Below are 26,176 nucleotides of genomic sequence, written 5' to 3'. Positions count from 1 at the left end.
ACGAGTCTCACGGGGGAGAGGTGCGGTGTTTGGTGCCTAATCCTCCTTAATCGACTCACAACGATTAAAAAAATTTGGTTCTTATAAAATAAATAATATCTGCGTATGGAACTAAAGAGCCGCAGCTTCACATCCGAAGAGCCGCATGTGGCTCGTTAGCCGCAGCTTGCCGACCTTGGGTCTAGTCCATGTTTTGTAGCTGAAAAGTGACTTGCATAAGGGCCTCGGTATTTTATGCGCATCCACGAAATGCGCCAATATTTTTTCCGAAATTTTTTCTACAGCTCCACTGTGTGCACGGAAATTAACAAACGAAAGCCGTATCCCTAACCTTCATCGAGGTAAGAGCGCCTTTCCTGGTTGTACGTCCCAGTGTCTGTTCGGTGTGCACACAGAATATTTTTCAGTTCCCTCAACCAATTACTGTTAACCATCTCTGGATCCGTTTTGTCAGACAACAAGTCATAATGTCCCACAAATTCCTTATGGGTTAGTTCAGCTGATATGCCAGCTGCAGTAGTTTTATGAGACTCATGGGTTACCGAGTTGAAGGCAAAATTGAGCCACCCCAGGGGTTCTGTCCCAATTTGCTCGTAATTTGGCATGGAAAATAATTAATGTCAATTTTAAATTGCATTTTACGCTTTCCACAAATGAAGGTTGCGGATAATTGGGAATGGTAGTGTTGTGCGGTATTGCATTTCCCAAACAAAATTCGAACATCTCCCTAATTGTAGATATAGGGAGGTTACCAATCAGTTTCAGCGGACCAAAGCAGGAAGAAATACCTTCCAGGCATTGAGTAGTGATACCAGTGCTGATGTCTCTGCTATTGAAGAACCACAGAAAACGGCTAAAGGCTTCTATCATGACAAAGTCGTAACTATTCCCACTCCCCTTCGGAAAGACAGCCCCAAATAAACGGCAAAAAATCTGACCATGGATTTCTGTTCCCTGCTAGAACTTAACAACCCTCAACAGACGTTTGTCTTAGGCTGCGCACACTTGCGTTCCGCACATTGAGCTACCATCTTTCTCATGTCGGAGTTCAATGTTGAACACGTTAGATGTTCCTCAATTTTTTCAGTCTTTTTTAGGTCCCTAAGTTTCCCGTGTACAATGGTCGATGGAAGTACTGATGGACTATCGGCTCAAGCTGCTTGGGTAAACAAATCTGCAGCCTTTCGACATGACGGATATAATAGCACGAGAATCCTCTAACCAGCTAGTAATCACTCACTGCATTATGTTCCATCAACTGCCTCTTAATGCTCCCCAATTTTTCATCTTCATCCTGTTTCTCCTGCAAATTTTCGAATAAGAAGGGAATCTTAGCTAAGTTTTTGACCTTCGATAAAACATGTTTGTCCACTCCCTGCAGCTCAGTACACGTTTGCTGGATCTCGAATATATGACTTAAGGCGTCTGACACTTGGTTATCACAGCCTTTTATGGGCCTCCCTAAAAATTTAAATGCAGACGTGCAAGATGCCAACCAGCCATCTTCCAAGTTTCTCAGAGTCTCGCCAAAACCCAGCTCAGGGCTTGACTGTCGTTCTCCAACATGAAGTATTTCTGCTCGAGGTAGACGCGAAGCTTCTCTAAGCCAAAATACAAGGTGAGAGTCTCCAATTCATAAACTGAATGTATCATTCCAGGAACTGACAAAGAATTGGAGGCATAAGCAGGAGTTCGACAGTCCCTATCTTGCTCCTGAAACAGAACTGCTGCAACACTGGCATTAAACGAGTCCGTTTGAAGCATAAATTCCTTCCCAAAATATTGCATTGCAAGAGGATCGCTAGAAACTGTGCCTTGTATTGTATTGTGTTGTATGGAACTGGGACCTAGAAACGATAGAGAGGCTTCGTCCCCGCCGTAGTCCTCAGTGGTTCACAAACCCACAACAGGCTACAGCAGTCCACCCACCCCACCGCCGCCCCACTCCGAACCCAGGGTTATTGTGCGGTTCGACCCCCAGTGGACCCCCCCCTCCCCGGAGCGTCAACGTCTTACGCCAGACGAGTGTAACCACAATGTTTGTGTGGTAGAGTAATTATGGTGTATGCGTACGTGGGGAAAGTGTTTGTGCAGCAATCGCCGACATAGTGTAACTGAGGCGGAATAAGGGGGGCCAGCACCGCCTTAGAAACCGGCCACAGACTGGCCGGCCCACCTGAACTCGACACGAATCCGCCAGGCGGGCTTAACGGTGCATTAGTTATAGCCACCTTTATTGCGTCAAACTTTGCCTGTCGGCTCTCAGACGAGCAAAATACCTCGCCTTTTCTACGGCCAACTGTGCAAACCTGAGGATAAATTTTCGGCAGAAATTGATCATCCCCATAAAGATAGGTATTCCCCTTTCGTCTGTGTGGAGGGGGTTGGATGATCATGAATGGCTTTTGTTGTTCGCTGGTCAAATTTAACCCCTTGAGCCGTAACCAGGTGTTACAGTGATTAAAAGCTAAAACCAGATGTACGAGGGAGGGAGTTTCAGGATGAGCTAAATCAGATTTGGTAGACTACACCATAAGATTGAAATCCGGTAGACGTTCTGAAACCTGCGTCCAGTTTTAAAGGGAAGTTAAGGTGCTACTGTAAATGAAGACAGCTTTCAAATAATTACAGACAAACTGAAATTTGGAATCTCTCAACATGGAATCCAATAGGTGCGATAGCACAGCAGCACCTTTACCAATTCAATCAGCAATGTGGTGAATTCAAAAGGGCCTTTTCTTTAAAGGTATCTGATAGTACCCCTGATTTAACACTTAACGTGCGGATGACGCAATATTACGGCACTTGCGGGAGAGTGGAATGTGCAGCGGACGAAGTACTACGTCACACCTGTTAATGATGATTTTCTGCAGTGTCAAACGAATATTTACGGCTCCCGCAAACGTCTGTCGGTCTGCAGGCTTAGCAGTTTGACCAGATTGTAGTAGCAGTGTCAATGTAAAAATTCGCCGTTTTTGAAACGTATCTTACTGTCTCTTGCTTCGTAGGCATTAACTGACGTTCGAGTTGTCTCTTTTCCATGCGTTCTGTGTGCTTTTGTGTTGATATTGTGTTCAAAATGTGCCGTGAAGAGGAGAAACGTCTGGAGGAAACGATTCAAAAAGTCCTTGCGAGTCTTTAGATGATGGGAACGAAATATACGACGACGATTCACATTACACGTCACCGTATTATTATTGCAGATTGTGTTGTTAGTAACGATTATCTTGCAGATAAATCAGGAAATCAATACGACAATATGATTCCAGTGAGAATAGTATTGGACTATATACTGAAGCGCCAAAGAAACTCGTATAGGCATACGTATTCAGATACGAAGATGTATAAACAGGTAGAATACGGCACTGCGGTCGGTAACGCCTATACAGGGTGTTACAAAAAGGTACGGCCAAACTTTCAGGAAACATTCGTCACACACAAATAAAGAAAAGATGTTATGTGGGTATGTGTCCGGAAACGCTTAATTTCCATGTTAGAGCTCATTTTAGTTTCGTCGGTATGCACTGTACTTCCTCGATTCACCGCCAGTTGGCCCAATTGAAGGAAGGTAATGTTGACTTCGGTGCTTGTGTTGACATGCGACTCATAGCTCTACAGTACTAGCATCAAGCACATCAGTACGTAGCATCAACAGGTTAGTGTTCATCACGAGCGTGGTTCTGCAGTCAGTGGAATGTTTACAAATGCGGAGTTGGCAGATGCCCATTTGATGTATGGATTAGCACGGGGCAATAGCCGTGGCGCGGTACGTTTGTATCGAGACAGATTTGCAGAACGAAGGTGTCCCGACAGGAAGACGTTCGAAGCAATTGATCGGCATCTTAGGGAGCACGGAACATTCCAGCCTATGACTCGCGACTGGGGCAGACCTAGAACGACGAGGACACCTGCAATGGATGAGGCAATTCTTCGTGTAGTTGACGATAACCCTAATGTCAGCATCAGAGAAGTTGCTGCTGTACAAGGTAACGTTGACCACGTTACTGTATGGAGAGTGCTACGGGAGAACCAGTTGTTTCCGTACCGTGTACAGCGTGTGCAGGCACTATCAGCAGCTGATTGGCCTCCACGGGTACACTTCTGCGAATGGTTCATCCAATAATGTGTCAATCCTCATTTCAGTGCAATTGTTCTCTTTACGGATAAGGCTTCATTCCAACGTGATCAAATTGTAAATTTTCACAATCAACATGTGTGGGCTGACCTGAATCCGCACGCAATTGGGCAGGCATTGTTGGTGATGTCTTGATTGGGCCCCATGTTCTTCCACCTACGCTCAATGGAGCACGTTATCATGATTTCATACGGGATACTCAACCTGTGCTGCTAGAACATGTGCCTTTACAAGAACGACACAACATGTGGTTCATGCACGATGGAGCTCCTGCACATTTCAGTCGTTTGTACGCTTCTCAACAACAGATTCGATGACCGATGGATTGGTAGAGGCGGACCAATTCCATGGCCTCCACGCTCTCCTGACATCAACCCTCTTGACTTTCATTTATGGAGGCATTTGAAAGCTCTTGTCTACGCAACCCCGGTACCAAATGTAGAGACTCTTCGTGCTCGTATTGTGGACGGCTGTGATACAATGCGCCATTCTCCAGGGCTGCATCAGCGTATCAGGGATTCCATGCGACGGAGGGTGGATGCATGTATCCTCGCTAACGGAGGACATTTTGAACATTTCCTGTAACAAAGTGTTTGAAGTCACGCTGGTACGTTCTGTTGCTGTGTGTTTCCATTCCATGATTAGTGTGATTTGAAGAGAAGTAATAAAATGAGCTCTAACATGGAAAGTAAGCGTTTCCGGACACATGTCCACATAACATTTTTTTTTCTTTGTGTGTGAGGAATGTTTCCTGAAAGTTTGGCCGCACCTTTTTGTAACACCCTGTATAAGTAGCGGTTACTGCTGCTACAGTGGCAGGTTATCAAGATTTAAGTGAATTTGAATGTAGCGTTATAGTCGGCGCACGAGCGATGGGACACAGCATCTCCGAGGTAGCGATGAAGTGGGGATTTTCCGGTACGACCATTTCACGAGTGTATCGTGAACATCAGGAATCCGGCAAAACATCAAATCACCGACATCGCTGAGACCGGTAAACGATCCTGCAAGAACGGAACCAACGACGACTGAAGAGAATCGCTCAACGTGACAGAAGTGCAACTCTTCCCCAAATTGCTGCAGGTTTCAATGCTGGACCATCAACATGTGTCAGCGTGCGAACCATCGATATGGGCTTTCGGAGCCAAAGGCTCACTCGTGTACCTTTGATGTCTGCACGACACAAACCTTTACTCCTCGCCTGGGTCTGTCAACACCGACATTGGACTGTTGATGACTGGAAACATGTTGTCTGGTGGGACGAGTCTCGTTTCAAATTGGATCGAACGGATCGACGTGTACAGATATGGAGGCAACCTCATGAATCCATGGACTCCGCATGTCAGTACTGGACTGTTCAAGCTAGCAGAGGCTCTGTAATGACGTGGGGCGCGTGCAATTGGAGTGATGTGAGACCCCTGACACGTGTAGATACGACTCTGGCAGGTGACACGTACGTAAGCATCCTGTCTGATCACCTGCATGCATTCATGTCCATTGTGCATCCTGACGGACTTGGACAATTCTAGCAGGACAATGCGATACCCCACACGACCAGAATTACTACAGAGTGGCTCCAGAAACACTCTACTGAATTTAAACACTTCCGCTGGGCACCAAATTCCCAAGACATGAACGTTATTGAGCATATCTGTGATGACTCGCAACGTGCTGTTCAGAAGAGATCTCTACCCCCCTCATACTCTTAAGGATTTATGGACCGCCCTGCAGAATTCATGGTGTTAATTCCCTCCAACACTACTTCAGACATATGTCGAGTCCATTCCAAGTCATGTTACGGCACTTCTGCATGCTCGCGGGGGCTCTACACGATCTTAGCAAGTGTACCAGTTTCTTTGGCTCTTCATTGCATATGTCTCCACATTTCAGTTTGTATCACACTGGACGCCACTATGAACCCTAAATTTTTCTTTGTTCTTGAGTTTTGTGTGTTTCTTTAGATTTAAATTGGCCGTAAAAGTAATTTAAACTTAAAGGTCACATGTCTGCTTACCGATGTATGTATGTCATACCAGAACTCTTTTTCAATTTTTTTCTGCTACAATTACTATTCAATTGAAGTTTCATGTGTACAGTCAGTTTTCACGCTAGCAAATCCCAAAATATGTATATTTAAACTAGAAAGTTCAACAGACCTAAATGTTTTGAAATCCCTAATGCACATTTGTACCCATGAGCCTTTTATAACATTGGAAAAACCTCATATTTTACCCAGTCCACAGATAATGGCAGCAATGTATAAGACCAGAACCCTATGTTTTAAATCCAGTATGCCAAATAACGGGCTCCCTCGAATGAAGTAATGCCGTTATGGAAATCTGGCAACCCAGATCACACAAATACAATCTTTTGGTTCGATATCCACCACTGGTTGCTACCCCTAGCCTTATCCTTCCAATTTAGGAACTAAAATCACGGAAGCTGGATAAGGTAAGTGGAGGGAGTAATTACTCCATTCTCTAGCAATTTACTGATAATATGCTTCAACTCCCACACCTTGTATGGAGCCACATGGTAAGGCGACTGTCAAATTGACAACTGATCCATAAATTGAATAGCATATTCGAACTTGTTTGTAACGCCCACCCGGTCAGTCAAAAATCATGGCACTGGTGCAACAAATTCAATATTACCTGAGCTTCTTGTGGTTTAAGAAGGTATATTTGAAGTTTATACCTTAGACCCGATTGTGCTCACACAACCTATCCTCCTTCTCTGGCCGAATTCAGGCAAGAAAATTTTCCCAGTATAATCCAAAACATACTGTGACTTTATAAAAGTCGCAGCCCAGAATAACACGGAGAAAGGAGCTCCATGGCCAATACAAGTCCTGAATTTTCACACTGAAAATCTTAAAAAAGTCACTAACTGCAAACACTCCCATCTCCCATTCATAGTACTGAATTTATGAATGACCGACTCCAGTGGTGAGAATTTACAAACATGTCTATGACTTCGGTACCAATGATAAACAATTAAGAAGCTGCTACTCCCAGAGTCCAGTAAGATACAAACCCACTCCTGACTAACAGAAGTGGAAACAAAGGGAACACTGCAGTTCACTCCAACGATCTTATCACAACCCTTTGGCAGCCAACCGCTTCGCCGATGCCGTCAGCTGTTCTTAACACCAGGGCGCCGAAACTTACAAGCTCCAACCATATGCCCCAACTGTTGACATCGAAAACAATTGCCCTGCGAGATTCACTGGACTTGCTGCTATAGATTTCGTGAACCACCATCGAACTGTCCTCAGGCCGCATGTCTTCCAAAATTTTGCTTACTTTGTCACTCTTAGTGATCTCAAGCATAGCGCGAGTGTAGCACAGTAAATTTCCTTCATACCGTGGACGATAAAACTTTCATTCCCCATCCCCCCCGAATTTTTCCTCCGAGTATCCCAGCTCAACAAGTCCACTGCAACTGCCCCTGATAAATCAAATGAAGGTGCAATAATTGGAGCACTTCAGAATACTTTTCTAAACTAACAGTTAACCACAAAAATTACACCATCCCCACATTAGACTCAATCAACAAAACTTTTACTTCCTTTAGTACCCTAGCAGTCGGACTGGGAACTTACATACCACAACCGTCCAGAACAACACTGCACTCCACACTTATATTATCCCCATCTTCCAAATCCCCTTGCAAATACAGAGTATTGCTTAGAAGCTAGAATTCCATCACTTTAGTTCGTAGTTTCTACTGAGTTATGACTGGCTTCCAACCTGTATTAATATGGACAAAAATCTTCAAACTAGTTGGACAAGCGGCTTAATTGACCTTGAATATTCAATATTTGCTTGCGTAAAGGACAGTTATTATGTAAGAACATAATTTTGCCTTGAATCACGGAGAAGTATTAGGGGCATACGTTGGCAGTCGCACCTGTCTCCCTTATATATTGTTTATCCAGCTGTAAAGGGCAGTCCAAAGCGCTCTGCAATCTCTGCATTGGTTCTGTCATGCTGCCCTCACACCCAAACCTCAAGATGTCAGATCGGTACCAAACGTTGTATATCGACAGGGTATTAGCATTAGCCAGAAGTTCGATATAGTTTGTGCTATGTACTGTCGCCCAAGAGAACAGTAAGCAAAAAGAGCCCCTGACCTACGGTACGGAACGCAGGAAAAACATAACTGTCTGTCGCATGGAGCACCACTGGGGGAAGTCGGTTGAGCGTTACTCTGTCGTATCAAGGGTCCTGAGTTTGAGCCCTGGTCATTCCAGCTATTTTTTTGCTGAAGCGTGTGTTACTGTTGTATGGGGCACCGTATTCCTGGCAAATAAAAGGACTGTTTGGAGTTTACAATAATGTTCTATTGACACTCCACTTTTCCTTCGTTTATTTGAGAGTACAAACCCATAATGTTACGGAAAATCCAGTATGGAATAATGATAATATTATGAAAAGGACAGTTTGCCACTCACGACATAGCGGAGGTGCTGAGAAGGGAACCTCCCCTCGCACCCCCACCCCCCACTCCCCCTCAGATTTAGAGGTAAAATGGCCTAGTGGAAAACCTGTCAGAAACTGAGCACACGTCAAGCATGAAGACAGGAAGAAGGTCTACTGAAATGGGAAAAAAGAAGCAAAATCAGAACAACAATATTTTAAACATAGCTGCACAACAGCAACGGTTTCACGTAATAAAATTATAAACAGCCGACCAGTTGCGATGGATAAAGAAATTCTTTACCTAGGTTTCGACAAATATAAATTTGTCTTCTTCACAAGGTAACCTAATCAGAACACTGAACGGTCCAATCTGAAGATGTGCAACTTCGAACAAATCGGAAAAGCCACAGTGTGATGGTTATGTGGCCAAGGTTTTCGACTGAAAACGATGATATCCGTGTTCAGATCTGCCTGGTGCCCAATATTTTTATTTTGTCTTACAAAGCTATGAACCGTCCATCTGGTAATTGACGTGTCTGTTCATCGTATTCAAATTTGTGTCTGTGGCGCGATGTAACGTCCGTTCGTTTGCAACAGCATGGTGTAAGGTAGCCATCTCCAGATGTTCGTACTTCCTATTTGTTCAACACAAGTACCACATGTTATGAGTCTTTCATTCTCTATTGGAAGTTTTGACTCTTAAATTCCTTCGTGGTAACGTAGTTCACAACCGTTTATTTCTGTTTTCATTTTTGGAGAGATCTATGTAGCATCTCATTGTTCTGTTATTATTCATCACATTTACTTGTGATGGTAGTATATTCTTACCAAGTGAGTCATATTCTACAACCAATGTATAGTATGACAACTGCCAAGACTAACAGAAGAAGAACAGGCACATCAATGACCGGTCCAACAGCCCATAATTTTGTTGAAGAAAAAAAGAAGAAGAAGAAGGGCACAAGGGTGATTTGATTCTGGATCTTCTGTCCTACAGTCCAACACCATGACCACAGAAACACAACGCCATGATTCTTGCAACTTCCTCATTTTGTACACGCCTTGAACTTGGACTGTTCACTATTTTGCTTATTTTTCGTAGTTCAGTACACCTTCTTCCTGTTTTTACACTCGATCTGTGTTCAGTTTTTTAGAGGCTATCCACTGACCCGTTTCAGCAGTACATTTGAGGGAGGGTGGCAATGAGGAGTTTCCCTTGTGAATCGCACGTAGGTACAACAAAAAGATTGTCAACAAGTAATCTTTCAGCCAAACTCATCCTGAGTAGTCAACACACAGACATGCTCTCATGAGAACACAACTCGCACACACAATGACCACAGTCTCTGGCTGCCCATGCCAGACTGTGAGCAGCAGCTGAGTATGATGGGAGAAGCAGTCTGAGTGGTGGGGGTAGGGAAGGAGGCTGGGGTAGGGTGTGGGGAGGGATAGCAGGGTAGGGTGAGGGGCAGTAAGTGCTGCTTGTTGAAGCATACAGTGACAAGGTGGGGAGAGGTTAGGGCAGATAGGTGCAGTCGGGAGGGGGTAGGCGGCGGAATAAGAGAGAATTAAAACACTGTGGGTGCATAAAGGGATAGCTAGTGCTGGAAGTGGGAACAGTGAAGGAAAATAGTGTATTAGTCACCTATAATATTATTGTACTTGGAAGTGAGGATGCTTCGGTCAGCTTACCATCAGTCGGTGTGTAATCTGGGTTGATAGTATATGCACAACAACTTGAAAGTATTGGCAATACGATGCATTTTCTTAGTCACCACTGTACTTGTGTACTGTTACATCATAGTGTGTTTGCAATAACGGTCAAATGCTGTAAAATCGTGATGAAACTGTTATATGGGACAATACGTTCATGACATGTTCGACGACTGTTCTGAGTTTATAGCAAATATTCTACTGGAAATCCGCTTTCGTTTCGTTTATTTGAAAGTAGCAAACCTAGAGAGTACATTTGTAGTTTCACAGAAGAAGCATAGACAATGGAACAGCAAAATAAAGAAACAGTTGCATCATACATGCAGAAGTATTAATAATATTAATTATTCTTGTTGTTATTGTAGTTGCTATTGCTATTACTATCATAATTTGCATTATTACTGTCACTATTATTATTATTATTATTTCTTTCTTTTCTCAGACGTTATGTCTGGTCAAAAATGGAAAGTGACGCGGACCTTGATCAAGCATGACTTCCTTTTAACTGTACGGTATATGTTATATTGCATTTAGGAACTTTCGGGTAATTGAACATGTATCAATAATTACGCATTTCTGTAATTGTATATATAAGTTTGGATGTAGCTGTATTGCATTGATGTACTGGTGGATATTGTGTGGTATGACTCCTGTAGTTGATAGTATAATTGGTATAATGTCAACTTTATCCTGATGCCACATGTCCTTGACTTCCTCAGCCAGTTGGATGTATTTTTCAATTTTTTCTCCTGTTTTCTTTTGTATATTTGTTGTATTGGGTATGGATATTTCGATTAGTTGTGATAATTTCTTCTTTTTATTGGTGAGTATGATGTCATGTTTGTTATGTGGTGTTGTTTTATCTGTTATAATGGTTCTGTTCCAGTATAATTTGAATTCATCATTCTCCAGTACATTTTGTGGTTCATACTTGTATGTGGGAACGTTTTGTTTTATAAGTTTATGTTGTAAGGCAAGCTGTTGATGTATTATTTTTGCTACATTGTCATGTCTTCTGGGGTATTCTGTATTTGCTAGTATTGTACATCCGCTTGTGAGGTGATCTACTGTTTCTATTTGTTGTTTGCAAAGTCTGCATTTATCTGTTGTGGTATTGGGATCTTTAATAATATGCTTGCTGTAATATCTGGTGTTTATTGTTTGATCCTGTATTGCAATCATGAATCCTTCCGTCTCACTGTATATATTGCCTTTTCTTAGCCATGTGTTGGATGCATCTTGATCAATGTGTGGCTGTGTTAGATGATACGGGTGCTTGCCATGTAGTGTTTTCTTTTTCCAATTTACTTTCTTCGTATCTGTTGATGTTATGTGATCTAAAGGGTTGTATAAGTGGTTATGAAATTGCAGTGGTGTAGCCGATGTATTTATATGAGTGATTGCTTGATAAATCCCCTCCCTCCTTCCTTTCTGCTTAATGTGAATCTTTCTGTTGCTGAATGTATGTGATGTATTCTATATTTGTGGCATTGTGATCGTGTAAGTGTATTGAGTGCTTCTAGGTCTGTGTTACTCCATTTCACTACTCCAAATGAGTAGTTCAGTATTGGTATAGCATAAGTATTTATAGCTTTTGTCTTGTTTCTTGTCTTGCTTCTTCTTCTTCGTCTTATTATTATTATTATTATTATTATTATTAATACTTTCTCATATGTGATGCAATTGTTTCTTTATGCTTCCATCCCGATTGTTTATGTTTATTCTGCGACACTACAAATGTAGTATTTAGGTCTGCTGCTTTCAAATAAACGAAGCGAAAGCGGACTGCCAGTAGAATATCGCTATAAGCTCAGAACAGTGTATGAAAATGTCACGAACACGTTGTCCCATTTACCAGTTTCAGACATATTACTGTACAAAAATGTCATGACTAGTACTCGAACTCGGGACCTTCAGTACATCTACATCTACACAGATATTCCGCGAGCCACTGTACAGTGCATGACAGAGGGTACCCTGTACCACTACTTGTCATTTCCCCTCCTGTTCCACTCGCAAATAGAGCGAGAGTAAAACGACTGTCTAATATGCCTCAGTATGAGCCCTGATTTCTCGAATCTTACCTACGTCGTCCTTATGCGCAATGTATGTTGGTAGCAGTAGAATCGTTCGGCAGTCGGCTTCAGACGCCGTTTTTCTAAATTTTCTCAATAGTTCTTGTAATTAAATGTTTCCCTGAGACATTTAAGTCTCTTTATTATCTACGATAATGATCGAAGCAGACGAAATGAATTAAAATCTGTGCTCCAGCTGGGACGCGAACCCGGGTCTCCCCACTTGGTAGGTAGAAACGCTAACCATTACACCACTGCAGCACGAGGGGCAACGTTGCTGCACGAAGTACCTAAGCTGAGTACCCTCCCCAACAGAAAATTCAGTTCATTTTTCCCTTACATATTGTCACTAATGCAAGAAGACCCGGGTTCGAGTCGCGCCCGCAGCTCAAATTTTAATTCATTTCGTCTGCTTCGATCATTTCTCAATAGTCGCCTTCCCCCCAAGAATTCCCGTTTAAGTTCCCAAAGTATCTGCTTAACACCTACATGTTGTTCGAACCTGGTGGTAACAAATCCAGCAGCCCACCACTGAATTTCTTAGATGTCTTCCTTCAAGCCGACATGGTACGGGTCCCAAACACTGGAGCAGTACACAAGAATAGGTCGCGCCAGTGTCCTAGATGCTGTCTTCTTTAAGGGTGAACCACTCTTTCCTAAAATTCTTCCAATTACCCAGAGTCGACCATTGGCCTTCCCTACAACAGTTCACGTGCTCATTGCATCTCATATCACTTTGCAACCTTACGCCCAGATATTTGAACGACTTGACTCTGTCAAGCAGGGGACTAGTAATACTGTATCTTAACATTAAATGCCTGTTCTTCTTACACATCCGCATTTACTAACACTCTACTGACTTCCCCACGGGAGCTGTACAAGACAGAAGCTCACAGTTATGCTTTTCCGGGCCACATACGTCAGCTGTTACCAGTTACTTTCCATTAACGCACGCTCTCTTGGACGAAAGCGAGTAGCACAAACTATACTGAGGTCATAAAAGTTATGGGATACCTCCTCACATCGTATCGGACCTCCTTTTTCCTGGCGTAGTGCAGCAACTTGACGAGAAATGGACTCACATGTCATTGGCGTGGAACTCTCCTGAAGAAATAATGTGCCATGCTGCCTCTATACGCGTCCATAATTGCGAAATTGTTTCCGGTTCAGAATTTTGTGCACGAACCAGCCTCTCGAATATGTCCGATAAATGTTCTATGCGATTCACTTTGGGCAAGCTGGGTGGCCAAATCATTCGCTCAAACTGTCCAGAATGTTTCTGGTAAACCTTCCGGGATGTAAGGTCATGGTCCATGAAACTCTTCAGCTCCTAACGTTTCGTCCAGAGCTGCGCTGGACATCTACAGAGGGGTGTTTCTCCTCCGGTGAGTCTTGCCGGCAAGACTCACCGGAGGAGAAACACCCCTCTGAAGATGTCCAGCGCAGCTCTGGACGAAACGTTAGGAGCTGAAGAGTTTCATGGACCATGACCTTACATCCCGGAAGGTTTACCAGAAGATATGTCATCCGGTCGTGAAAGCTTTCATACTATGTCCAGAATGTTCTTCAAACGGGCGCCAACAGGTGTTGTGACTGAGGAAGTCGGGATGAGGGGTACACTTAGCACGGAAGATCAAGGCCCCTATAATGCCACTCCTTAAACACAGCAACTACCAAATCAATAAATTAACAATTTATTCAAAGACAATATTTATAAAACAGCTAAGAAACAATCAACACGTGACCATCTTTAAGACAACACCAAAATATCACAGATAGCTTGCTTCTTAAGCAAGGCAGCAAATTACAATTACGTGTACTGACTTAAAGAGATGAGCCACAAAGATTTCAATACTTAAAGGAACAATAAATTACAATCTGGAGGTGATTTCAAGAAATGTGGCACAGATATTTCTTTTCTTTTTTTTTTTAAGAGCAATAATTTGCAATATGAAAGTGATTTATGAAACGCACACCAGTTCGTTAAGAACCCAAATAACACAAGCAGCAGAACAAGTTACAAATTAATAGAATTCATTCCCAAACAAATTAAAAAAGCTTTATATATATATATATATATATATATATATATGCATGAAACTCGTTAAATGTTAACCAAACAGGCAGTGACGCCAGACTGCCCTGGGCTAAAGGTGAGTTAAAATGCCGGAAGCAGCAGACCAGCCATCCAAAACAACACCTAAACCCTGGGGCCCAACCGGGAGTCACTTCCCATTAGACGGCACGTCACAGCTTCTGTGCACCGAAGCGAAACGTGGCGCCACTCCCACACACCCCAACTCGCAGAAAACTGGAACACAAACAGACCACAGAAGACATGACAAACACCAACCAAACATCAGTTAATATAAGTTACAAGATCAATAAATGACAATATAAATGAAGAAGCAATTGCTTATTTACTAATACTGAGTGAGTGCATTCAAATAAATGCACGTATATAAAGGAACTACGTATAAATGACTAGCTTTGCAAAATACGAGTCTTTACTAATAACTGAGAGAGTGCTTTCAAATAAATGCACGTATATATGTGACCCAAACTTTAAACTTTAATTACTGAAAATCTCATACAGACAATACATAAACTTCTGGATACTGTCCCAAAAACCCAAAATATAACACCTTCGTGCTAATCAGTTTCCTGATAGCAATCCAACCAGCGGATTTTTAAAAAAAAAGTAGTAACTGCTGGTCTCCATGCGGTCACACACTTTGCCGGCTGCTCTTACTTTTAACGGCGCATACATTAGGGCAACCAAGCAACAACTACACTCGCTGCAACGCAAATGGCTCAACGAAACGAAGTCACCAAAATCACTTACACCTTCGATGGAGAGCGTTGCTCGAGATGGTCCCCATGGATGGGTCTCTCCGAGAAACAGGCACCAAGGCAATGCAACGAACAGCGCCCGGAGTTGAAATCAGGCAGGTCCACCTCAAACTCCCGACCGTTTTACGAGGTAAACACGCCGTGTCGCTGTTGGCCCAGCACGCTTTTTTTCCTCCTTCGTCCACGCAAGCACGTCCTTGCACCTCGTAGCAAGTCCAACACCAACTCCCGCGAGCGCGAAACATCCGCGAGATCACAACAGGGGCAAAGATCCTAGTACAGCCGGGTAATCGATTGCGTCGTGCCAAAGAGCTGGTGTGCCAGAAAAGGCGCACCACGGCTCAGTTTTGACGTGGCACGTTGTCATCCATAAAAATTCCATCATTGTTTGGGAACACGAAATCCACGAATGGCTGGAAATGGTCTCCATGTAGCTGAACATAACCATTTCTAGTCAATGATCAGTTCAGTTGGACCAGAGGACCCAGTCCATTCCGTGTAAACGCCGCCCTCACCATTATGTAGCCAACACCAGCTTGCAAGTGCCTTGTTGACAACTTGGGGTCTCCGACACATTCGAAACCCACCATCAGCTCTAACGAAGTGAAATTGGGACTCATCTGACCAGGCCAGCTTCCACAATGTTGTGGTATAGCTTGCTCGGGAGGAGGAACAACGGAGTTGGTATACCATTCCAAATCTAGTCAGCGTATGCACCCAGGCCACATGGTGTGCAATTTGTTACTGATTAGTGGACTCATACTGTCGAGTCCTTCCTGTCCTGTAAACTCTGAAATAAAATTACATAGCCTTCCAATCGGCGAAGTTTCATTTCGTTTCCCCATTCGCTCGTGGTGGTGCTTTTTTTCGTCAGGCATTGTATGCAGTTAATCATTAAGAATTTGAATCCTTGATCTGTAGGACCCTTAGACATCTCTGCCATCTCCTTAAACTCACTCTCGAGAACTAAGCGCGACAAATTGGCAGATGGTTCGTTCTTAGTAACACTAGTTTGAATATGGCTACTGACTCAGAGTAAGGTTCTCGAAGTGTATATGTCAGCTACAGCCTCTAAGAGCCGAGGTAACTTACAAGGGAAACTCTGCGCGGGGTAGCTGCGCAGTCTGGGGCGCCTTGCCACTTGTAACGGAACTGAAAAAATGGTGGGCTGACAGTAATTTGGAGCCCGCGCGTCGGAAACGGGCGCGCTGGTGTGAGACTGCCCAGGAGTGCACCCTGATGCCATCTATTGGCGAAACTGGGAATTAGCGCTGTCTCAGACAATGCGCTAAGCTCTCGGAGTCAAATGTATTCTTTTTCTTGGTAATTATAAGTTATTAGTGTATGATTTAATGTTATAAGGCGCTAGTAGTAAATTATTATGACTAGTATGAACTCCAGGGTAATAAATATAAATATTCTTAAATACTAAATGATTTCGGTGAAAAGATGGTAGGGGAACGCCCCCACTCTTGGTGATACAAGCATAGCTAGAGGTAGCTGGAGACACAGGGACTAAACAATGCAATGGCCTGGGGAGTGTTGACGTGACCGGACGTGCGTAACTGTGCTCACGCAAAAGTGATTGTGCAACAGCGAAGAGGCGAATATCGTCGCCGTTTGTGGACTAGAACGCGACGAATGGTTGTCGAAGCCGTCTCTATGCCACTGGGGCTGATTGTAAGGGTTCCTGCGCCCAGATTTTATGGCGGACGTGCAGTAGCTTATACGAGTGCTACAGCTCGTAGTTCCAGCCGCCATTAAGGGCATGAGGCGTGAAGAGCTGCGTTAGCCACAGGCATCTCACCACCAGCACCGACACGTCTGCCCAAGGCAAGACTGCTTGAAATTGTTAAGTCGAACTTTGTATACATGTAAAAGGAGAATACCAGCTTTCTTTTGTGCAAGTGCAGAGGACAGAATATAGTAATGAGTATAATTACGACACATGTTGTTCATTGTAAAGTGTAGTAACCTGAAACATAGTGTAGTGAAATCAGACTGAGGCCACCATCGCCTCTTTCATTTACAATTCTTTTGGTTGTAGAATACTTTAGCGTTTAAGAATGTAGAAAAGAGCAATGGTCACACCAGAATGAGTCGCCTATTTATAGTTACTTAAATTTTTCTGAGTAACCTTTCAAGTAAAGTCACTTAACTAATTCTATAGCAATTGTCCAAAGAGTAATATCCCAAAATCATTAAATAAGTTGAAGGGTAGAAGTTTGTTAAATTAAGTTGCTTAAATTGTCTTGGTGGTAATTACCAAGCCAACTCACAGAAATTGAGAGAGTATTTGCTTTATAGAATCACCTAGAATGATCAGAAATAGTAATATTCAGAATTAAGTTTAAAATTCAACTCAAGCCGTTTCACTTTGAAACGAGCCAAAAAATTGATTTATTCTTTTGCTCCTTCAGAGCTGGCGACCGTAGTTATAAGTATTTTCAGGAGGATTCGACGGTAAGTCTGCTGCTCTCGTCGTGCTGATAGGATTATCTACTGCTGCTAGCAGTGGTGATTGGATACATAAGCTCACTACCAAGTTAAGTGGGTCAGGTAGGCAGTGTTACCGTGTGAACTGTAGGGCACTGTAGGCCGTGGATCGAACCCGTTCAATCATCACAGCTCTTTGAGAAATAGTCCGGTTAGGAGTGTACTAATCCAATAGGTAAATACTGGCGAGTAACGGTCAAAAATGTATACGCAAGTGAATTTAGCAAGGTCCATGTAGCACCTAGTTAATGTGGTGTAATGGCGAGGGTAGGAGTGGAGTAAAAGTGAGCTGAGCTTGTGGCAGCTGTGCTGTCTTCAAAGATTAATAACGCCAGAATTCACTACTAACTCTTACCATTAGGGCTGAGCTATTTACGGTTAAAATACGTAGCAGTAAGCGCAAAGGCGTGACAGCTACAAGTCCGTATTGGCTTTATACATACGGAAGTAGGAAGCGGGTCATTCTGTCAGTGGAGGGGTTAAAACAACGGAGTCACTTGAGAACATACCCCATTTACTGATGGAAAGACTCGGCGGTTCGGTAACACACTGTTCGCGCGGCTCCTCCCGTCGGAGGTTTGAGTCCTCCCTCGGGCGTGGGTGTGTGTGTGTTGTCCTTAGCGTAAGTTAGTTGAAGTTAGATTAAGTGCTGTGTAAGCCTAAGGAACGATGACCTCAGCAGTTTGGTCCCATAGGGATTTACCAGAAATTTCCCATTTCCAAAGGGAAACTCGGCATCACATACCCCTCAGATTAAATGGATAGCCTGTAAAAAACCGAACAAAGATCAAGCATGAAAACAGGAACAAGTTCTACTGAACTGTGAAAAAAGAAGCAAAATAGAAACAGTAAATGGTCCAAGCTCAAAAGGTGTGCAACAACGAGCAAACGTGACTAGCTGGGACGTCATAGTTGTGTGGCTACGGTGTTGTACTAGAATAGGGGAGTCTGTGTTTAAATCTTCTTCGTGGTCCTTTTTTTTCAGAAAATTATGAACTGTCCATCCAGTCACTGACGTGACTGTTGGCGGTATTCAAATTTGGGTCAGTGTAGTGGTGTAAAGTCCATTTGCAACAGCGGGATATAAGGAAGGGACCTCCAGGCATACGTACCCCCTATTTGTTCTACACAAGTACCACATGTTATAACTCTTGCTTTCCGTTTTGGAAGTTTCGCCCTTCACTTCTTTTGTTGAAACATAGTTCAAATCCGTTTATTTGTTGTATTCAATTTTGTGAGAGGTTTATGCTACATCTCGCCTGCTCTCACTATTCATCACATTTCCTTGGACAGTAATACATTCTTACTACATGACTCATATTGTATAATCAATTTACGGCATAAAAACTGCCAACACTACAAAAGAAAAACAGATACGTAAATGACCAGATGAAAAGTTCACATTTTGTAAACAAAACATTCGCCACGAGGGATATCTGAACCCGGATCTGTCACTTCTGAAGCGAACACTGTAACCACACAGCCACGAAGCCTTTGTTCCTGCGAGTTGCTATAGTTTAATTCTTTTATCTTGGCGGTTCGCGCATGCCCGCCAAACGCGGGAGATTGCTGTGTAGCCAGTTGTACGCGCCAAGAGAAGCAGCGCCATAGTATAGTTCGCAAACTTCGTTTAGGGGGGAGCGCGCAGTTTATGAAGTAAAGCCACCACGGCCGCATTAACCCTTTCGCTGCTACAGAGACGTGCTCCCCGCATTCCGCGATGTGCACGATTTTGTCATCATTGCACTGCTCGCCTGCGCAGACACATGGTGTTTCGACTGCTTTGACACATTTTATCATTCGATTTCACAAAAACTATTTGGCCCAAAAATTTGATTTTTACACATCTTCTTGACTGATACCTTCACCCCCCCCCCCCCCCCCCCCCATAAACGACTTAATTTTGTTTCGAAGTTCAACGCAGTTATTGTGCAGCATTAGATGCAGTAAACCACTGCACGAAATTTTGAAGAGTTTGCAGAGGTAAAAGTGCATAGCGTATACTTTCTGTATGCTCGATTTTAGTTGCCACTAGAAATTTCAAAAAATTACATTCAAACGAATAAAATTCATGAAGACACTTCGATATTGTTTTTAAATAAAGAAATTATTAAGCAATGAACGAGGCTTGAACTCGGAACCTTTCACTTAGCAGCCATACACTTTAACCATTACGCTAACGCAGCTTGTCATTCATTATATTTCCCGGAGGACTTTAAAAGGTCACGCAAAATACCGACAAACACTGTTGGTATGACTATGAATTACTCATGTTTCGTCGAAGAACAATAGGAAATAAACAATTACCGCTGTTCTTTATTGCGACAAAGCGGTTAGTGAGAATGATACAAATATCTTTCCTTGCTATCGCCTGAATTAGGAGGCTTATTGCTTGTTTGGTTTAATTAATTAATAGAATGTGAAGCAATTGGTATAAAGAATGCTTTTTCCAAACTTTCTATAAAAGAAAGTCTGCTATCAAGACACTGCTTTTGTTCAATTACTCTATTTATGACTGAACGTTTCTAAAACTGAAAGCACTCGTCCGTGCTCTGCACTGTAGTCGAGCTCTGGCAACGTCGTTCTCTGTTCATTGGCTGACTGTGTTTTGTGACGTCAGATGCGCAGAACGAACCTAAACTCGGCCGCCGTCATAAATGACGCGCACTTTAGATGTGCACATCTTAAACTTCAACCGTCCACTGTTTCTATTTTGCTTTCTTTTTTTTTCATAGTTCAGTACATCTTCTTCCTGTTTTCATGCCTGATGTATTTTCAGATTTTGAAGGGCTACCCACTGGGCCATTTTACCACTAAATCTGAAGGGGGTGCAATGGGAAGTTTTCCTTGTTAGTAGCGATTTCTGTCATTCATGCTTAGCGCTTAACGCTTATATTTCGTCAAAGTGATCACTGGACACACACACACACACACACACACATACACACACACACACACAGAGAGAGAGAGAGAGAGAGAGAGAGAGAGGTGGTATGTTATTCCTTTTTGCCCCAGGGAACTACTTCGCAACTGGAAGGGTATGTGACACTGGCTAACTGCAAGATGTGAGACATCCCTCATTCACTTTCATCCATTCTTTTAATTTATGTAGACTGGCTGATTAGTGTTTCTTACAACATTGTTGTTGTTGTGGTCTTCAGTCCTGAGACTGGTTTGATGCAGCACTCCATGCTACTCTATCCTGTGCAAGCTTCTTCATCTCCCAGTACCTACTGCAGCCTACATCCTTCTGAATCTGCTTAGTGTATTCATCTCTTGGTCTCCCTCTACGATTTTTACCCTCCACGCTGCCCTCCAATACTAAATTGGTGATCCCTTGATGCCTCAGAGCATGTCCTACCAACCGATCCCTTCTTCTGGTCAAGTTGTGCCACAAACTTCTCTTCTCCCCAATCCTGTTCAATACTTCCTCATTAGTTATGTGATCTACCCATCTAATCTTCAGCATTCTTCTGTAACACCACATTTCGAAAGCTTCTATTCTCTTCTTGTCCAAACTATTTATCGTCCATGTTTCACTTCCATACATGGCTACACTCCATACAAATACTTTCAGAAATGACTTCCTGACACTTAAATCTATACTCGATGTTAACAAATTTCTCTTCTTCAGAAACGCTTTCCTTGCCATTGCCAGTCTACATTTTATATCCTCTCTACTTCGTCCATCATCAGTTATTTTGCTCCCCAAATAGCAAAACTCCTTTACTACTTTAAGTGTCTCATTTCCAAATCTAATTCCCTCAACATCACCCGACTTAATTCGACTACATTCCATTATCCTCGTTTTGCTTTTGTTGATGTTCATCTTATATCCTCCTTTGAAGACGCTATCCATTCCATTCAACTGCTCTTCCAAGTCCTTTGCTGTCTCTGACAGAATTACAATGTCATCGGCGAACATCAAAGATTTTATTTCTTCTCCAAGGATTTTAATACCTACTCCGAATTTTTCTTTTGTTTCCTTTACTGCTTGCTCAATATACAGATTGAATAACATCGGGGAGAGGCTACAACCCTGTCTTACTCCCTTCCTAACAACTGCTTCCATTTCATGTCCCTCGACTCTTATAACTGCCATCTGGTTTCTGTACAAATTGTAAATAGCCTTTCGCTCCCTGTATTTTACCCCTGCCACCTTTAGAATTTGAAAGAGAGTATTCCAGTCTACATTGTCAAAAGCTTTCACTAAGTCTACAAATACTAGAAACGTAGGTTTGCCTCTCCTTAATCTTTCTTCTAAGATAAGTCGTAAGGTCAGTATTGCCTCACGTGTTCCAGTATTTCTACGGAATCCAAACTGATCTTCCCCGAGATCGGCTTCTACTAGTTTTTCCATTCGTCTGTAAAGAATTCGTGTTAGTATTTTGCAGCTGTGACTTATTAAACTGATTGTTCGGTAATTTTCACATCTGTCAACACCTGCTTTCTTTGGGATTGGAATTATTATATTCTTCTTGGAATCTGAGGGTATTTCGCCTGTTTCATACATCTTGCTCACCAAATGGTAGAGTTTTGTCAGGACTGGCTCTCCCAAGGCCGTCAGTAGTTCCAATGAAATGTTGTCTACTCCTGGGGCCTTGTTTCGACTTAGGTCTTTCAGTGCTCTGTCAAACTCTTCACGCAGTATCGTATCTCCCATTTCATCTTCATCTACATCCTCTTCCATTTCCATAATATTGTCCTCAAGAACATCGCCCTTGTATAGACCCTCTATATACTCCTTCCACCTTTCTGCTTTCCCCTCTTTGCTTAGAACTCGGTTTCCATCTGAGCTCTTGATATTCATACAAGTGGCTCTCTTATCTCCAAAGGTCTCTCTAATTTTCCTGTAGGCAGTATCTATCTTACCCCTAGTGAGATAAGCCTCTACATCCTTACATTTGTCCTTTAGCCATCCCTGCTTAGCCATTTTGCACTTCCTGTCGATCTCATTTTTGAGACGTTTGTATTCATTTTTGCCTGCTTCATTTACTGCATTTTTATATTTTCTCCTTTCATCAATTAAATTCAATATTTCTTCTGTTACCCAAGGATTTCTACTAGCCCTCGTCTTTTTATCTACTTGATCCTCTGCTGCCTTCACTACTTCATCCCTCAAAGCTACCCATTCTTCTTCTACTGTATTTCTTTCCCCCATTCCTGTAATTGTTCCCTTATGCTCTCCCTGAATCTCTGTACAACCTTTGGTTCTTTCGGTTTATCCAGGTCCCATCTCCTTAAGTACCCACCTTTTTGCAGTTTCTTCAATTTTAATCTACAGGTCATAACCAATAGATTGTGGTCAGAGTCCACATCTGCCCCTGGAAATGTCTTACAATTTAAAACCTGCTTCCTAAATCTCTGTCTTACCATTATATAATCTATCTGATACCTTTTAGTATCTCCAGGGTTCTTCCATGTATACAACCTTCTTTCATGATTCTTAAACCAAGTGTTGGCTATGATTAAGTTGTGCTCTGTGCAAAATTCTACCATGCGGCTTCCTCTTTCATTTCTTAGCCCCAATCCATATTCACCTACTACAACATTAACATAAAATTATTGGTTTTTAGTTGTAATAGCTTATCTCTATTTCTTCAATATACGTCATCACATTCGAACCACGAACGACACTTTCAGAAGGGGCCCGTTACACGTTCCATGAGTCAGCAAAGGTTGCAACTAGGAATAGGAAAAACCCCGACCGGTTAAAACCGGTATCGGTATTTTAGTTCTGAATAACCGGTATTTTTCGGATTCGGTATTTGTTTGGTCTTGGTTATAGCAAGTGTTTTTTTTTTTTTTTTTACTAATAACTGGCTAAAAAACAAAATATCAATTAGCCATAGCAGAAGTACGAAAATTTTTCGTTTTTAAATAAACCTCTTTTAAAGAACGAGTAATTTTTATAAGTGGAATTTGCGTTACCTTGAAATATTGCGTTATTATAGAAAATGGGATAAGCGATCGTGCTATTTAACAAAAACGAGCAACAACTTGTGGCTTAAGAACAGGTACAACATTTCTGAGACAATAATGATCGGTTACCATGTTATGTGGTCTCTTAGGTGATACGAGTGGACCTGTAGTGTTCAAGAGCTGCCCCGTCTGGTCTGTATGGCAGTTTCTCAATGTCACCATCAGACATCAGTGGTATTGCAGAATGGCGGCACCCCTAGTCTGGAAGTATTTTACGAACTTCGGTAATAGTGAAGTATTATTCTCCATTCGTTTTAAAAGTGCCACGGTTCGCGCGGCTCCCTCCATCGGAGGTTCGATTCCTCCCTCAGGCATGGGTGCGTGTGTTGTCCTTGGCGTAAGTTAGTTTAAGTTAGATTCAGCAGTGTGTAAGCCTAGGGACTGATGACCTCAGCCGTTTGGTCGCATAGGAACTTACCACCACCGTCACTTTAAAAGTAAAAACTGGTGGAGCCGCAGAAACTTGCGACGAACTACAGGGTGAAAAGTATTTAAAGTGACAAACTCTGCAAGGTTGTAGGAGATATCAAAACAAATATTTTTTCCTAATGTAATTTTTTCCTGTGAGGATTATTTAAACCGGTGGAGGCCGTACTACGTTCTTCGGTTGTTAGAGCCCGTATTGCGCTCCTCAGTTGTTAGAGGGCTTATTACGCTCTTCAGTTGTAGGCAGCTGCTGTCCACCAGTGTAGTAGTGCATTGTCTCTGTTTACTAATGGATCGATACACCTGGAGTGAGAACACTGGTATGGTTGGTGCGTACTACGTAGCGCACCACAACGGACGAGCTGCACAGCGGGTTTATCAACAACAATATCCTAATCGCCGTATCCCGCATCATACGACCTTTGCTGCTGCGTACCAATGCCTGCGTGAGACCGGGTCGTTTTTCAGATTACCTGGACAGCGACACCGTCGACACAGTAAGAACGCTGCAATTTGAGGAAGCTGTCTTGCAGCATGTGGAGCAGGATCCTTCAATCAGCACTCGTGCAATTGCACGTAACATGGAGACGAATCAGACGAATGTAAGAACAGTCCTTCGAGAGCAATTGTTAGGTCCATTTCACTTACAGCGTGTCCACAACCTGAAACCAGTTGATTATCCACCCAGAGCACAGTTTTCGCAGTGGCACCTGGAACAGTGTGAAATGCATCCTACATTTCCATCCTGTGTGTTGTTTACCAATGAAGCAACTTTCGGGCGCGGTGGAGTCTTCAGCAGGCGCACTTCGCATGTTTGGAGTAAGGAGAACCCACATGCCACAGTTACTAGCGCTCATCAAGTGCGGTTCTTTGTTAATGTGTGGATCGGTGTTGTTGGGGAATTTTTAATTGGGCCATATCTGCTACCTAGACCATTAAATGGCAGGCACTATTACAATTTTCTCGCCAGAGCAGTGCCAGAATTGCTGGAAGTCGTCCCGCTCCCTACAAGACAACGCATGTGGTTCCAACATGACGGGGCGCCGGCACATTTCAGTCGTTGTGTGCGTCAATTCCTGGACCGACGGTTCCCTGAAACGTGGACTGGCAGAGGTGGTCCTGTACCATGGCCTGCTCGATCGCCAGATATGTCCCCTCTGGACTTTTTGTGTAGGGAGAGTTGTTTACGCAACTCCTGTTCCATTAGAAGAGGATCTGGTTGCCCGGATAGTAGCAGCAGCAGGAACAATTCAGGATACTCCTGGGGTTTATGCACGTGTCAGACAGAACATGATCCGACGGTGTAACCTATGTTTACAATTCAGTGGAGGATTTTTTGAAAATCTACTGTAATTGAAATTGGGTTGTGTTAATGTGTTGTCTCTTGCTCATACAAAATGGAAAAGTGTTTGTTGGTTTAATTAACTTGCCGCCAGAGAAATCTTCCTCTACCGGTTTAAATACTCCTCATAGGAAAAAATTACATTAGGGAAAAATATTTGTTTTGATGTCCCCTACAACCTCCCAGAGTTTATCGGTTTAAATACTTTTCACCCTGTATAAGGAGAAAACATAAAACTTAAAAATCCATTCATAGTTTACAATAAAAATTGAAAGTTACTGATATGCTACCTGCGTCTCCATAATATGCCTGTATCTGCTTGTAGCCCTTGAAAACGGACAAATTAACGTGAGAAATACAGTTCTTCAACCTCACTTTTCGCCCTTTAGCTCTGACTACATTTAATGTCTATATAGTGGTATGAGCCCCAATTCCGTCATGATTTTTCGGCAGAGTTTCAAAAAATTAGAATCGATAGGAGAATATTTTTTTGTGGTAGTTAACCACTTTATCACTTAGCCCGCCCGCCTAGTCGCGCGGTCTAACGCGCTGATTCCCAAGCAGGAAGGCGTGCCGGTCCCTAGCACGAATCTGCCCGGCGGATTAGTGTCAAGGTTCGGTGTGCTGGCCAGTCTGTGGATGGTTTTTAAGGTGGTTTTCCATCTGCCCAAGCGAATCAGAGCTGGTTCCCTTTATTTCACCTGTTACACTATGTCGGTGATAGCTGCGC

At 42.9% G+C, this 26,176-nt stretch overlaps 1 protein-coding gene across 2 annotated transcripts in view; it reads left to right on the top strand.

Moving 5' to 3' along the window:
- The window catches only part of LOC124717028 (cytochrome P450 4C1-like), a 193,193-nt gene that overhangs the window by 161,854 nt on the left and 5,163 nt on the right, over positions 1–26,176 (top strand). Inside the window, exon 7 of one of the 2 annotated variants that reach the window (XM_047243684.1) lies at positions 10,715–10,765. The exons of the other annotated variant lie outside the window; for it this stretch is intronic. Coding sequence (XP_047099640.1) covers positions 10,715–10,744 — 30 coding nt within the window. The 3' untranslated portion in view covers positions 10,745–10,765. Of the gene's footprint in view, positions 1–10,714; positions 10,766–26,176 lie in introns of those variants that run through there. 2 annotated transcript variants of the gene reach the window in all.

This window comes from Schistocerca piceifrons, chromosome 9, assembly GCF_021461385.2.
Source record: "Schistocerca piceifrons isolate TAMUIC-IGC-003096 chromosome 9, iqSchPice1.1, whole genome shotgun sequence".
Classification (NCBI taxonomy): Eukaryota; Metazoa; Arthropoda; class Insecta; order Orthoptera; family Acrididae; genus Schistocerca; species Schistocerca piceifrons.
Note: the sequence above shows the minus strand (reverse complement) of the source record. Positions and strands in the feature narration are given on the sequence as shown.